At 32.8% G+C, this 14272-nt stretch overlaps 1 protein-coding gene across 1 annotated transcript in view; it reads left to right on the forward strand.

Annotated features, from left to right (window-relative positions):
- The first annotated feature begins 473 nt into the window (after positions 1–473).
- Positions 474–14272, forward strand: part of LOC132721796 (disintegrin and metalloproteinase domain-containing protein 17-like) — a 35440-nt gene continuing 21641 nt past the window's right edge. Inside the window, exons 1-8 of the mRNA XM_060706172.1 lie at positions 474–870; positions 2170–2293; positions 3436–3572; positions 4429–4525; positions 8122–8207; positions 9230–9354; positions 10263–10346; positions 13476–13614. Of these exons, the coding sequence (XP_060562155.1) occupies positions 678–870; positions 2170–2293; positions 3436–3572; positions 4429–4525; positions 8122–8207; positions 9230–9354; positions 10263–10346; positions 13476–13614 (985 nt within the window). The 5' untranslated portion in view covers positions 474–677. The remainder of the gene's footprint in view (positions 871–2169; positions 2294–3435; positions 3573–4428; positions 4526–8121; positions 8208–9229; positions 9355–10262; positions 10347–13475; positions 13615–14272) is intronic.

Here is a 14272-nt window from a genome sequence, read left to right on the forward strand (position 1 = left end):
TGTTTGATGCTATGAAAATCAAAACTAGAAAAAGAAAAAAGCGTTATAATTGTATTAATCCTCGTCGCAAAATGTAATCTAAAAAGAACAAAACCCTTCAAGGGATTGTTTGATAACACAGACCCTATAGGATAGTTTCTAGCTTTTAATGTTTACTGCACAAGTGTTTTATAAGAGCTAATGTCAAGTACCAGAGGACAGAGCATGCATGCGTATCATCATAGCACAAACTCCTCACAGTGATTTGATAGGCTACGCTCAATTGATTGTGCACAATGTACATAGAGGTGGTTATATCGCCAGTTGTATATTGCGATATATTCTGAACTATAAAAATACTTGAATGTCAAAGGTAAGACCTACAGAACCTTGACTTATTGAATTTATCTTTTAATATTATGTCCCATAAAATGTTATTTCAAAGGCCCTTCAATAAAAGATCCCGCTATATATGTTAAAAAGGCATTGTAAATAATGAAGTTTAAATAACTTAATGTAAATGCCATTTGAAGTCAACATAATACAAGATGAAAACATTTGAAGTCAACATAATACAAGATGAAAAGATCTACACTTATATCTTCAATAGAATATTATGTTTTTATTAAAAGTTTATAGCTTCAATATATTGGGATATCTGAAAACATATTGCAATATAATATTGTAAGTTGCATCCAATGGGATCCGCAGACTGGTTTAGTTGCCGCAAAATAATATTCAGTCATAAAACAAGCGTCTACGCGTGTTACCAATCATGTTATGAATTGTTTACATTCCCAACACAAATAAACCGGGAAATTTCAATATATTTCCAGAAAATGAAGCTTACTACTCTTATTTTTGGAACAGTTTTTCTATGCATAGCAGAAAGTAAGTTTAAAACTGATACTCGTCATTTGCATTATGCTCCAACTGTTTAAATTCCGTAAATTATCGCAAAAACTGAGGCCAGAAAAAATTGCAAAATTTGGAGCAATTTATTTACTTAGCTGTACAAAGTACTACATAATATTTGTTTTATTTCAGGTATGCCCTAACATAACCTGAGTAGTAAACATTCAATGTGCTCACAGTGTTTACATATCATGCTGCTTTAATTAACTAAAAGGATTAACCAAAAAGCAAGGCTTCTCCATACTTTATTTGAACTTAGTGCAAGATTCATTCGATTGTAATACAAAGTTTGAATCCTAATCATTGTCCATGAGCCAATTTTGTATGCTCATGTCACAGGGTGAGAAAAAATGGCAGCCTGACCTGGATCCAGGACCCTTGCAATACTGTACTGCGGCTAAACCGACTGAGCTGCATGTCTGGCCACTTACATATTATCTCCCATAATTAGTAAACAATTCAATATCATGACATATTCCCCAACTATATTGAAATTTGTCCTCTAATTTCTAACGTATAAAGAGAACAAAGCAAAAATGGGCTCAGAGCTAAGTACATGTATATCATTAATTATGGTCCAAATTTATGAACAAAATGTCACAGGCTGACAGACCCTTACCATTTGAATATGTATGGCATCACATATAACTTAAATAATCAAATATACTATCGGGAATAATTGACTTAAACTTTGATGGCCTTGTCCTCAATGTTTGTATTTGAAAGAAATTGTAACCATGGCAATACATCTTAATGCAATACAGATTTCACCTTGTAATTCATTGATACAGCTGCCACAATGCGTAATAAAGATGACCTACCTTTAGATTATCTGTTAAACAATATCGCAAATAAAGGTATCCTGCTCTTTTAAGTTTAGAATTTAAATTTTCCTTAAATTTTGGAGTGTAGCTTGTACAATTTTATATCTCATCAAGTACTTAAGATTCAGTGACACATTATGCTTTGATATTATTTTTGGAGGCCTAAACTCTAAGCATTGTTTTGACTGAATTGTGGCCCCTATTAAATTCTGCGTTAAAGTTTGTGAATCCACTTTTGTATGTATTCAGAGTCTTAAATTAAGTTCATTTTATAAGTTACATAACCTGCCCATGATTTTGACTCTTTCTTGATAGTTTTTGTAAAAAGCAGGAGCTTCCTTACATGTATGTATGCTTAACATTTAAAAATGATACAGAATTATTAAAATTGTCCCTATAAGTCATAGAATGTGGAATAAAATTTAATGCGTGTATTTATTTATTGTTACAGGTAGTCTGGATGATAAATTCCACAACTATGATATTATTAAAGAAGTATCAGTGCATACATTATCAAAGAGAGATATAACTGATAGTCTTCACTCTAAACGTCTTACACTAACAGCTTTTGGACAGTAAGTATCCACATGTCACTTAGATTTGACAGATTTTATGATTTATTACAGTTGAAATAAGACTTATAATACACTATTTTTATTCTTGTTCCAATCTCTATGTTGTAGAAGATTTGCTTGTGCATTGTTTTTTAGACTTTAAAGGATGCCATTATGTTCTTGTGCAAAATCTTACAATACTTTGCAGGGATTTTTTGGGGCTTATATTATAGCCGTCATTGGGTCATATTCCCAATTGAAAGTAGTATATTATTTTCCCAATCCACAGGAAAAAATCACCAGTTCAAAGTAACAAAATAAAAATATTGAATAAAGACTAATTAAGTCTTTGAAAATAAGGGCTTCTTCACCGTGTTACGGTGGTTAAATGTTTGAAGATGCCATCATAGGCAGTGATTTTTAGCATTCATTTAATTGCTACAAAATTTAAGGCATGCATTATTTTAGGCAAACATAGGTATGGGTCATGTTCCCAAAATCCTGGAAAAAATCCCTGCTTTGGTACAATTAAACAAAAGTGTTGTCTAATCAAGGACAGGTAGGAAAAAAAAACTTTTTGGGTAGCAATTGCACCCTAAACTCTGGAGAGGTGCATTTCTACATTATATTGTTCTGAAGTGAGACACATGATTGGTGGTTACCATAATTATGTTTCATCCTCAAATGTCCAAATGAAAATTTCATAACCGTAAACTTCGTGTAAATCATCATAGTTTTTTTTAGATGTTTTACAAAATACCTTACAAAACTTATGTTCTCTAAATTCACATTTATAATGCACCATCCATATATTACAGAGAGAAGTAGTATTAACATTTCTTTTAAAATTTAAAATATATTTATGTCCGGATAAGTTACTTTGGATTCTTTTTTGTGAGGAAGCTATTTATCCAGGTTATAGAACTTTGATGGTTCCACTCAGGAGCCTGTTCAAGTCTGAAATACTTATGCATGGAATGGGCACCTTAGGTCTTCCTCTACCAGTAAAGATTGTAAAGACCAGTATAGTTGCCAATTATGACCTTTACTGTGTTGGTACAACAATAAACCCAACCAAAAGAAAATGTCCAGATAACATTCTATAAGAGATTTCCTAGCAGATAGTGAAAAATAACCAATATCAAATTTTGTTTCTTTTTCAGGAATTTCACATTGGAACTTAAACCCAGCCTTGATTTATTTAGTCCAGACTTTTCTGTAACTATAATCCACAGTGACAACTCCAAGGAACAGTTGAATGGTTTTGATCAGAAAAACTTTTTATCAGGGCATGTTGTTGGTAATTATAGTTTTTTTTTAAATTTTGTATACCGTTAAAACATGTTAAACTACATTGTCTGTATGGAGAATAGTTGGTAAAGGTTTTTACATATCTAATTAATTACTGATGATATCAAATAATTAAAACTTTACACATGTATTTAGGATTTTAAGTTTAGATCACTGTTTAAGACCTAGAAATCTAACTCTTGAGTTTGACAGTTTTTATCATTAACATTGTGAACATCAATATTGAGCTTTTGTATGCAAGTTCTATCATATCCATAAATTTTAAAAGTATTTCTTTGAACCTGTATCACATGCAAATGGCAGTCAATGGCCATAACTTTACTAAACCTAGCATGAAATTATTCCCCCTTTGGATACCAGTTATATAGGTGTCTAAATGTAGACTGAAGTAACAAAATCTCCTTTGTATGCTTTAAAAAAAAAACATTCCAAAAAATATGTCAAATGCATACAAAGGTAATTTTATTAGGTCGGTCATGCTCTCTATATAAAAAATAGTTCTACTACTATAATAATAAATAGCTATAAAATTACCTTTTACTTGAAGATAAAACTAGTGTATTTCTCATTTTTGTGCTTAACAATAAGGAAATAAAGTATCTTATTTCTGTGAGGTTGATCAAGGGCTGTCCCGTATAGTCATGGACAATGCCTGTAAAAACAAAAATATAACTTCCCCAGCCTAAAATAATTTTGCACAAGTGTATTTCGACTAAATTAAATATTAACGTTTTGCATTTTTACTACATTTTACACTTACAATAGTGTTTGAGAGATAAATAGAAAGGTAATGTCTTCCCATATGTAATACATAATGCTTATTTTGTTGTTGTTTTTTATACTAGGGGATGCTAGATCACGGGCAGCTCTGCATGTTGATGAAAACAATGTTGTTACAGGGGTTTTCACTTCAAATGGAGAAGAGTTTACCCTTGAGGTAAGGTTGTTTATAAAAATAATGGAAGACTGTTAGAATTGTTTTTTTAGCTCACCTGTCACAAAGTGACAGGGTGAGCTTTTGTGATTGCTTTTCGTCCGTCGTCCGTCCGTCCATCGTCCGTCCGTCATCCATCGTCCGTCCGTAAACTTTTACTTTAAATGACATCTCCTCATAAACCACTGAGCCAATTTCATCCAAACTTCACAGGAATGTTCCTTTAGTGGTCACCTTTAAAAATTGTTCAAAGAATTTAATCCCATGCAGAACTCTGGTTGCCATGGCAACCAAAAAGAAAAACGTTTTAAATATCTTCTTTTAAAAACCATAAGAGCTAGAGCTTAGAAATTGGCATGAAAACATCTTCTAGTGAGTGTCTATCAAGTTTGTTCAAATAAAAGCCATGGGGTCAAAATTGGCCCCGCCCGGGGGGTCATTGATTTTCCTTATGCATATTGTAAAAAACTTAAAAAATCTTCTTTTAAAGATTCTAAAGAGCTAGAGCTAAGATATTTAGCATGAAACATGTTCTAATGGTGTCTACCAAGTTTGTTCAAATAAAAGCCCTGGCGGTCAAAATTGGCACCCACCCCGGGGGTTCATTGATTTTCGCCTATATGCATTATAGTAAAAAACTTAAAAAATCTTCTTTCAAAGAACTCAAGAGCTATGGCTAAGATATTGAGCATCAACATGTTCTAATGGGTGTCTACCAAGTTTTGTTCAAATAAAAAGCCCTGGGGTCAAATTGGCCCTGCCCCAGGGTGTCATTGATTTTCCCTATATGCATATAGTAAAAACTTAAAAATCTTCTTTTAAAGAACCAAAGAGTTAAGAGCTAAAGATATTAGCATAAATGTTCTAATAAGTGTCTACCAAGTTTGTTCAAATAAAAGCGCCCTGGGGTCAAAAATTGGCCCCGCCCCGGGGGGTCATTGATTTTCCCTATAATGCATATTTGTAAACTTAAAAATCTAATCTTTTAAAGAACTCAAAGAGGCTATGGCTAAGATATTTAGCATCAAACATTGTTCTAATAGGTGTCTACCAAGTTTGTTCAAATAAAAGCCCTGGGGTCAAAATTGGCACCGCCCCGGGGGTCATTGATTTTCCTTATATGATGTATAGCAAAAACTTAAAAATCTTTCTTTGAAAAAAAACCAAATAGCTAGAGTTAAATATTAAGCATGAAACATCTTTTAGTGAGTGTCTACAAAGTTTGTTCAAAAAAAGCCCTGGGGTCAAAATTGGCCCCGCCCCCCGGGGGTCATTGAAATTTTCTTTTATATGTGTATAGCAAAAACTTAAAATCTTCTTTGAGAAAACCAAATAGCTAGAGTTTAGATATTAAGCAAGAAACATCTTCTAGTAAATGTCTACAAATATTTGTTCAAATAAAAAGCCCTGGGTCAAAACTGGCCCGGCCCCAGGGGTGTCATTGTTTTTTTAACTATATGTGTATAGTAAAAACTTTAAAAAATCTTCTTTTAAAAAGCCAATGAGCTAGAGCTTAGATGTTTAGCATTGAAACATCTTATGGGTGTCTACCAAGTTTTGTGCAAAGAAAAGCCCCTTAGGGTTAAATTTGCCCTGCAACGTTGGGTGGGGGGTTGGGGGGGCTATATACAGGTGAGCGACCTCAGGGCCATCATGGCCCCTTTGTTTAAATATTTAAATAGAGAAGCTATTTCCTACAAAACTGAGTCAGTGTCAAACTCTTTGTTAAAATTTTGATTGCACCATCCAATGTTTTTATTTTATTTTTTTTTGGGGGGGGGGATGGGAAATGGGTGGGGGGGTTAAAATTGTTTGGGTTTTAAATTTTGGCCCCTTTGAGAAAGAAAAAGGGAAAAATTTTTATGAATTTTTGACAAATTATGCCTGGTTTTTTTCTTGCATTTTAATTTTTTTTTCCCCTCAACTCATTTTTAAAAAAATTTCTTTGGAATAAGGAAAAACCCTTTCTTTAAAAATACTTCAGGTTTAAATTTGATAAATTATTTCTCTGGGGGGGCCCCCTTTTTTCCCTTTTAAAAATTTTTGGTTTACCCAACCCCCACTTTTTTTCTTAATCATTGGGGATATTGTTTTTCAAAAATGGAAAATTTTTTTATTTTTTTAGCCCCGTGTTTAAAAACATTTTTGAAAAGTTTAAAATCATTCCCGAAATCTACCCCAAAAATTGCATACAGAAAAGGAAAGGGGCATTTTAAAACACATTTGTCATATATTTTTTGGTTTCTTATATTAAAAATATAATATTTTTCCCATCCCCCAATTTAAATTTCCTTACCTTGTTTTGGTTTGTTTTCGAAAAAGCATGGATCCCTTTATCGATGGGTGGGGTGCGCAGGCTGGTTTTGGATCCATGCTGGTCCCAACCCCTTAAAGTTGGTTTTGTGTGACGCAGGGTCAAATTTATGATTTTCCCCTACAGTCTCCTTTAAAAAAGTTAAAAAAAAAAATTTTTTTAAAAACACACAAAAAAAGAAAAAATGTTATGTTTTTAAAATCTAAAACACTACAGGGAAAAATTAGCCGAAAAATTAAAAATTTAAAAAAATTTATTTAAAAAAAAACCCCCCAAAAAAAAAAAAAAACGGTTTTTTTTTAAAATTAAAATATAAAAAATGCTGAAATAAAAATGGGGCGTTAAGGTTTTATTTTTCCTGATGCCATAAGTGTGTTTAAATTTTTTCCCTTTTTTGCCCCGTGTTTTTATTAAATTCCCGTTTGGAAAAGGAGAAAAATGTGAAAAGGGCTGTTGGGGTAAAAATTTTTTTAACTCAAATTTTTAAGCAAATTTTTTGTAACCCTTTTTTTAATCAGTTTGTTTCCGGAACCCAACCCCCTAATGGAAGTCATATGGGAAAAAAAATTTTGGTTTTTTACCCATGTAGGCTTTAACCCCATATTCCCCGGGTTCAGAAAGGGAAAACCCCCTTTTCCCCTAGTCCCCCACTTTGATTTCCCTTGTTTGACTTTTGTTTATAATAGAAATACTGTAGTGTTTCCCATTGAGTTATTAAAGAAAAAAGCATCTAAATGATGTGTAAATACAGATACACTGGCTGACTACGTAGATATCATCAACCTAGTGCCCATCTGTCACTGGATGTTTCGCCCCCCTTATCTCAGAAACATCCTCTAGATGGTGGGGCAAGGTAGTGTTGTGATCCAGCCCATAAACCCTAGTGTCTTCGATGGCTGCCAGGTGATTCATTGGGTCTCTTAGCCAGAGCCAACTCGGACGCTCTCTCTGGCAAGCTTTGCCATGAGGAGCATGTGCTGCGGTTTTTTCAGGCCTCTTCCTTTTAATGGCCCACTGCTCCGTGACTGTGATGGAAAGCCTCTGCATGACTCATCTTCTACTGGGAAGAACCCCATGTATTCTAATCCTCTAATGTCCTAGCCAGTGTTATCCCAAAGGGGAAATGAGTTTTTTACCATTTACACCAATTTTGTGGGAAACATGTATTAAAAATTTAAACTAAACTTTACAAAAAATGTACTTTGTACCCTTATTTTAAATTATCGGGGAAAAAAAAAATTGCTTATTTTTTAAAACTTTAACGGGTTTTAATATTTCAACATTTTACAGTGCACCACTTTGTGGATCTGTGCATCCAAATGTAACAGACATGGAGGAAAGTTTTGATGAAGTTGTATTCGAGCAGTATGACAAAGGTACGTTGTTAATTGATCACTTTTAAAGGTCAAGCCAGACTGGTTCGCATATTGCTTGATAATATTACAGCATATTACAACACCTACCCCCGTCAAAAAAGGGGGGAAAAATTCTGTTATCTAATAATTATAGCTATTTATTCACTATAACATTGGACTGAAAGCTATAAAGCTTTCTACAGTTTAGATATGATATGTTTTGTATCCTGCCAGGTACTTTGGCTTCTTTTATGAGATTAAGCTTGAGATTTCCAACTAGTTTACAGTAGTTCTACTTCAATAGCAGCTCATACCTGGATATAATGCTCAGATTTACACCGTACGTTGTCCACCACTAGTAAAGCTTGGGAGTTTCCCTATCAACTTAAACAAATTCATTATTAACTTTCAGCATGTATTAAAAATAACAACCAAAAATATATTTCTTTGAATTGCCAGATAACAACATGGCAGTGTGAAAAAATCGGGGGTTTGAATTTGTCGAGTCAAATGTTGTCTCTTTAAATCTTGCAAAAATGTGAAGCTTGGGCGTGATAATAAATCCTTGATACAGATGTCATACAGCTTCCTCTCCAAATTATAGAATAGCTCTGTGATTTAGAGTAAGCAGATCTTAGCCGATGTTCATTTGAACTGAGAGCTAATCAAAGTGTAGAATATCATTTTTATTAAAAATAGAGGATATTGAAATGAGTGTTAAGTTTAAAATACTGCGAGAATTTATTGCACAATGTTGAAAATTAAATTACTACTTATTGCGAACCTCTGGCGAGCATAATATTATTTTATTCAACGAGTTCAATAAATTCAGTAATGAACTTACACAAATTTAATATTCTATTTATAACACACCCAAAATTTAGACTGTTTAAAGTAATAAAAGAGTCATTTTACACTATGTTTGTATAACGCTAATGACGTCACATCAAAATATATGCACGGCCGTGCAATACCATTTTTACGGAGTCGCAGAATCGGCACAGATGTGTGATAAATTGATTTATAATAACATCTGTTTTTAGATACATCACATAGAGAGAAGAGGCAGACAACAGAAAAGAAGACTTGTAAGCTGATGGTAGTTGCCGATTATAAATTCTACAATCATATGGGACGTGGAAGCAAATATTATACTGCCAACTATATTGTAAGTTTCTTATTTTTTAAAGTTTAATACTATGCTAAATATTTGACATAAAATTTTAAACACAGTCCCTTTTTGGTTTTTCAAGAAAAAACACATTTTCCCTTCAAACCCAAATTTAGAAATCCCCATTTTTAAATTTTTGTTGGCTTTTTTTAAAGGGAAAGAACCAATTTTACTGGACCTTTTCCCAAAACATTAGACTTTTTGGTAAAAAAAATTCATAATTTTAAAATAAATTTTTCCTGTGATTTAAAATATTAAACATCAAGGTTTGACCCATAGTATGTTTTAAAATTGATTTTAAGCTTTGCAAAACATTTTGGAAATAAGCCCCTGGGTTGACATTATAAAAAAATTTTTCTAACTAATTAAAAATCTCAGGTTTTTGTTTTGGTCAAAAAACCTATCACAGAATGTACTCTGACCAATGAAAACCCTGCAATTTGACCCCGGAGTTTCAAAAAAGTTCTTTTTTGCTGAGTATCCAATGAAACCCAAACTTTTAAAAACAGTCACCTTTCATTAATTTTTGATTAACCTATTCGAAGAATAGGAAGAGTTATTGTACTCATTCAAGTCGTCAGTGTCACACTTTGGTGAAGGTTGGTATCGCCAACTGAATGAAATTGGTTGAAACTTCACACTCTAATTTGAGAGGATACTAGTAACAGAAGGTCACTATTTAAGGCCCATAACTCTAGCATGGACTTTGACAGAATTATGACCCTTTTTGGATTTAGAAAATTCTTTATAATCCAGTAGTTAGTTGCATTCTCTATGATTAAAATGATAATTCTTTAGCTGGAATTTCTAACTGCTTTTGCATTTATTTTAATTGATATTTGTGGAATTTGATATGTCTTTTTTCTTACAAATTGTATGATTATTTTGTATTTTTGAAATTTCAGTCAGAAATCATCAACAGAGTAAACCAAATATACCGGTCAACCAGCTTCTCTTTAGGTACTGGTTACGGATTCGAACTCAAAGGCGTAAGTTTTTCTTTTTTATTGTGGTATTCCATACATGTATAGATCTATGACCTTTGAACTATCAGATTTAACTCCCCCTACTCTGTTTGTTTTTAAATACTGTTTGATTAAAATGCCCAGTAAAAAGATTAAATTTTAGTAAAAATTTAAGCGTTTTAGTTTTGGGTTTTTTAATGAATTAGTCAGTAAAAACCCAAATTCATACAATCGTAATAAAATATAAGATTGTTTTGGGGGAAAAATTTCATTTTTTTTCCTTAAAACTTTCCTTTAAAAAAGGTTTTAAAATAAAAATTTCTGCCATTCAAAGGGTTTCCCGGGAAATTTTTAAAAATTAAAAAAAGGGTTTTGATATTAAAAAAAAATATACAGGGGGGGTATAAATTTCAACAGATTTTTCATAAAGGGTTTTATTGAATAGCAAACCCTAAAAATTTAAAGAGTTGCTAAGAAAAATTTTCAGATAAATTTTTATAATCAAAAGAATTATGCTTGTTTTGGCCCCCCCTTTTTTCCATTGTGTAACTTAATTTAACTCTAGGATTTAAGTCATTATCTTCTATGAATGGAAAATGTTTATGTTTAATTTGTAAAAGAAGTTTTTGCAAGAAAATCAAAAACTTTTGCATTAAAATTTTTGTTATTTAAGATGCATGCTTTTAAATTTCTGAAAATATAATTTTCTGAAAATTAGGAAATCATATTAGGGAAATTTTTTAAGCAAAAAACTAAAAAAACCCAACTTTTTCTTAAGTCTGCCTCATTGTGAGGCAAATGAAGATTATAACATCTCTAATGTCCCAGAGCATCTTAACCTAATGAATTTGGTGTAATAAATTTGCCCAAAATGAATTTGGAAACAGTCCATGCATAAGGTAAAGGATTTTAGATATAAAAATACAAAAAAATTGGTAGTGCAGACGGTCTGGCTTCATACCAAAGTGGCGGCAATGCCTAGCCATATCCGGTTCTTTCTGGTTAAGGGTTAATTTTTTACCTATTTTTTCATATAGACGTCTTTTCACGCCATTTTACCCTCCCCCTTTTTGAGGCCTCAAATGGTAAAAATTTGCCAAATTTAGACCCCAAACATTTTTTTCCCTTTGAGAAATGTTTTTAAAAAAATTTTAAAATTGGTTTGGAAAAATAAACGAAAAAAATAAGTGATTTTTGAAAAATTTTTAATTTTTGCCCCAAATCTTTGACAATTGGAAAAAACGGGGAAAATTAAAAATTGAGCTTTCTTTTAAAGGGCTATAATTCATAAAACATTTGTCCCCAAGTTTGATGAAAAATTGAAAGCAGCCTAAAAATTTCTTTTTAGAAATTCGAAATTGTGAAAGGGCCCTTTTTAATAAAAAAAAAAAAACAGCCATTTTTTTCACAAATTGCTCATGCAGTAATGAGTTAAGCAATATTCAGTCTATGACACAAATGAAAGATTGCAGTGACCAGAACAACAAAAAAAACATATCAAGGGGACTCCATTTAGGTTCTTTGATTTGACAAAAAGGGGCATTTTTTCGGATCTTTTGATCATCTTTTTGATATGGGGTTTTGTGGGAAATATTTCATTTTTAAAAATTAAAAGGGTTTTAACTTTTTTTACAGAGGGTATTTTAAACGAGGGGACCCACCCCCCGGGTTGACGCCCTGATAACTCTACCCCTAAAAACAGAGTGAAAAAAAATTTGGGGAAACCCTAAGAATTCTGAGAGAAGTTTTTAATTTTTTTGAGCCACATCCCCGAAAAAACCAACGTAACCCTTTTGCAAACCAGCATGGATCCAGCCCCCCCCTGCGCATCCGAAACAGTCTGTCAGGATCCATGCTTTTCGCTTAAAAAACCCTTTTACTTTTTAAAAGGAAATTTTGATAGAAAACCCAGCATGGACCCCTGATAGCCCTGCGGGGAAATTGCCCCAGGCGGGTCGGAAATTCCTGTTGGTGGGCAACCCTTTACTTTTTGGTTTTGTCTTTGACGCGGCTCTTTTTTTTTCAATGTTTACGGGTAAAGCCCCCCAATAAAAAAACCAAATTTATAAGCGTTTCCCCAGAAGATTGTTAGTATTTCATTTTTTTAGAGAAGTACCAGTGGATACAGAATAAACTCCAGTCAGGATAAAATTGAAAAACTGGTTCTTTTACATGTATGGTGTAAAGCACCATTACACAGGACCTTAATTTTTAGCTTGACTGAAGAATAGGGAGAGCTGTTGTGCACACCTTGATGTCACTGTTGCTGTCCCATCACATTTTGGTTAAGTTTTTGTATGCAAGTATTTATCTTCAAAACTACTGAAGGGACTGGATTGAAACTTCACTCGTTTGTTCTCCTTGATTATCTAACATAATCGGCACAGGTCCCATAACACTGAGTTACTTTACTACAGAGTTATGCCCCTTTTCGGGTCAAAGCACAAAAATTTTTTTTTGACTGAGCGGTTTTATGGACAGTTTATTTTTAAAGGGATCTCATGGGTAAAAACCCCCCTTTAAAAAAAAGCAATTTTTTTGTAAAAAAAGCGGGGATTAAAACGCCCAATTCCCAAAGATTGTCTTTTTAACTCCTGCTCTTTTTTTTAATTTTTATTTTAAAATCTTTATAGTTTGAAACTAATAGACTTTTAAAAACAATAAATTTAAATTGGGTTTTGTTTTGTTAAGTTAGGGGGAAATTTAAAAAGGATTTTGAGGGGTTTGCCCTTGGGGAAATTTAAGGTAAAAATTTTCAAAAAATTTAAAAAAATAATATTAAATACTTCTAATTTGCACTATTTTCTCACAGAAACATATTAATTTACAACATCATTCATAACAGCATCATGAATCATGAATATTGATATAAGACAGACATCAATTAATCTGTTCCTATTCCCCTAACTATGCATGTTACTCATTCATAAAGCCTGTGGACTGACCTTACTTAAAACATGTGACACATCTTGGGAGAGTGCAGATTGTAAGATGACATTTTCCAGTCACAAATGTAAGAAATGTAAATGTATATTATTGGTGTTTTCCTTTCCTCTAGATATTTTCTAGCACAGGTGTCACATTTATATTTGAAAATCCAGTCTAACATGCAAGAAATGTATATTATTTATAGTTCTTTTTTTTCTCTTGCAGGCATTTGGTGAATCTACAGAGTACAGCAGCTTTTGTCTGGCACATTTGTTTACAGCTCAACAGATGTCTAGTAGTGTACTAGGTTTGGCATACATTGCTAGCTCAAAGACAGGAACTGCAGGAGGAATCTGTTCTCCAAGTAAGTACACAATTTATTTAAGTCTGTGAATGTCATTGTTTAGGAATCTGTTCTCCAAGTAAGTACATGATTTAGTTAAGATGTATCAATTTGAGTGGTTCTACTGAGGCGCTTCTTGTGCCTCGGACAATGCAAATAATGCACAAATTGGCACCAATGGTCTTCCTCCACATGTCAAGCTGGAAAGATGCCATATGACTGTTTACAGTCAGTGATTTTTCCTGCTTATATAACAGACTCCAATAAAAGGCCTCTTCAAAATTGTAATTTTCATTAAAATCACGCAGTTTTCCCAAAAATCTTGACCTAAACCTGCTTTTTTACTTCCCAAATTTTTGCAATTTTAGGGATTAATTTTTCCCAAAATCAAGAGGCTTAGGCCTCTTTCTCAAAATAAGTTTGAGAAAAAATCACAGGACCAGTGGTTGGTTTGCCACCATAATTTACTCAGCAAAAAAAAAATGGCTACAGTTTTTCAATATAAGGGACATAATCAACAGAAAGAAAACTGTTGTAAATAGAATTTATTATTAAAACTTTGGGAAATTATTCTGAAAGTATGTTAATAGACGACATTTTAAGGGAAAACAAAATGGAGGTTTTAGCAATCTCAGGCCATCCTTTTAAAAAAAATGTTTGTTGCAAGTAACCCGACCCA

The sequence above is a fragment of the Ruditapes philippinarum genome, unplaced genomic scaffold (genome assembly GCF_026571515.1).
Source record: "Ruditapes philippinarum isolate M1 unplaced genomic scaffold, ASM2657151v2 ctg5680_1_1_1_1, whole genome shotgun sequence".
NCBI lineage: Eukaryota > Metazoa > Mollusca > Bivalvia > Venerida > Veneridae > Ruditapes > Ruditapes philippinarum.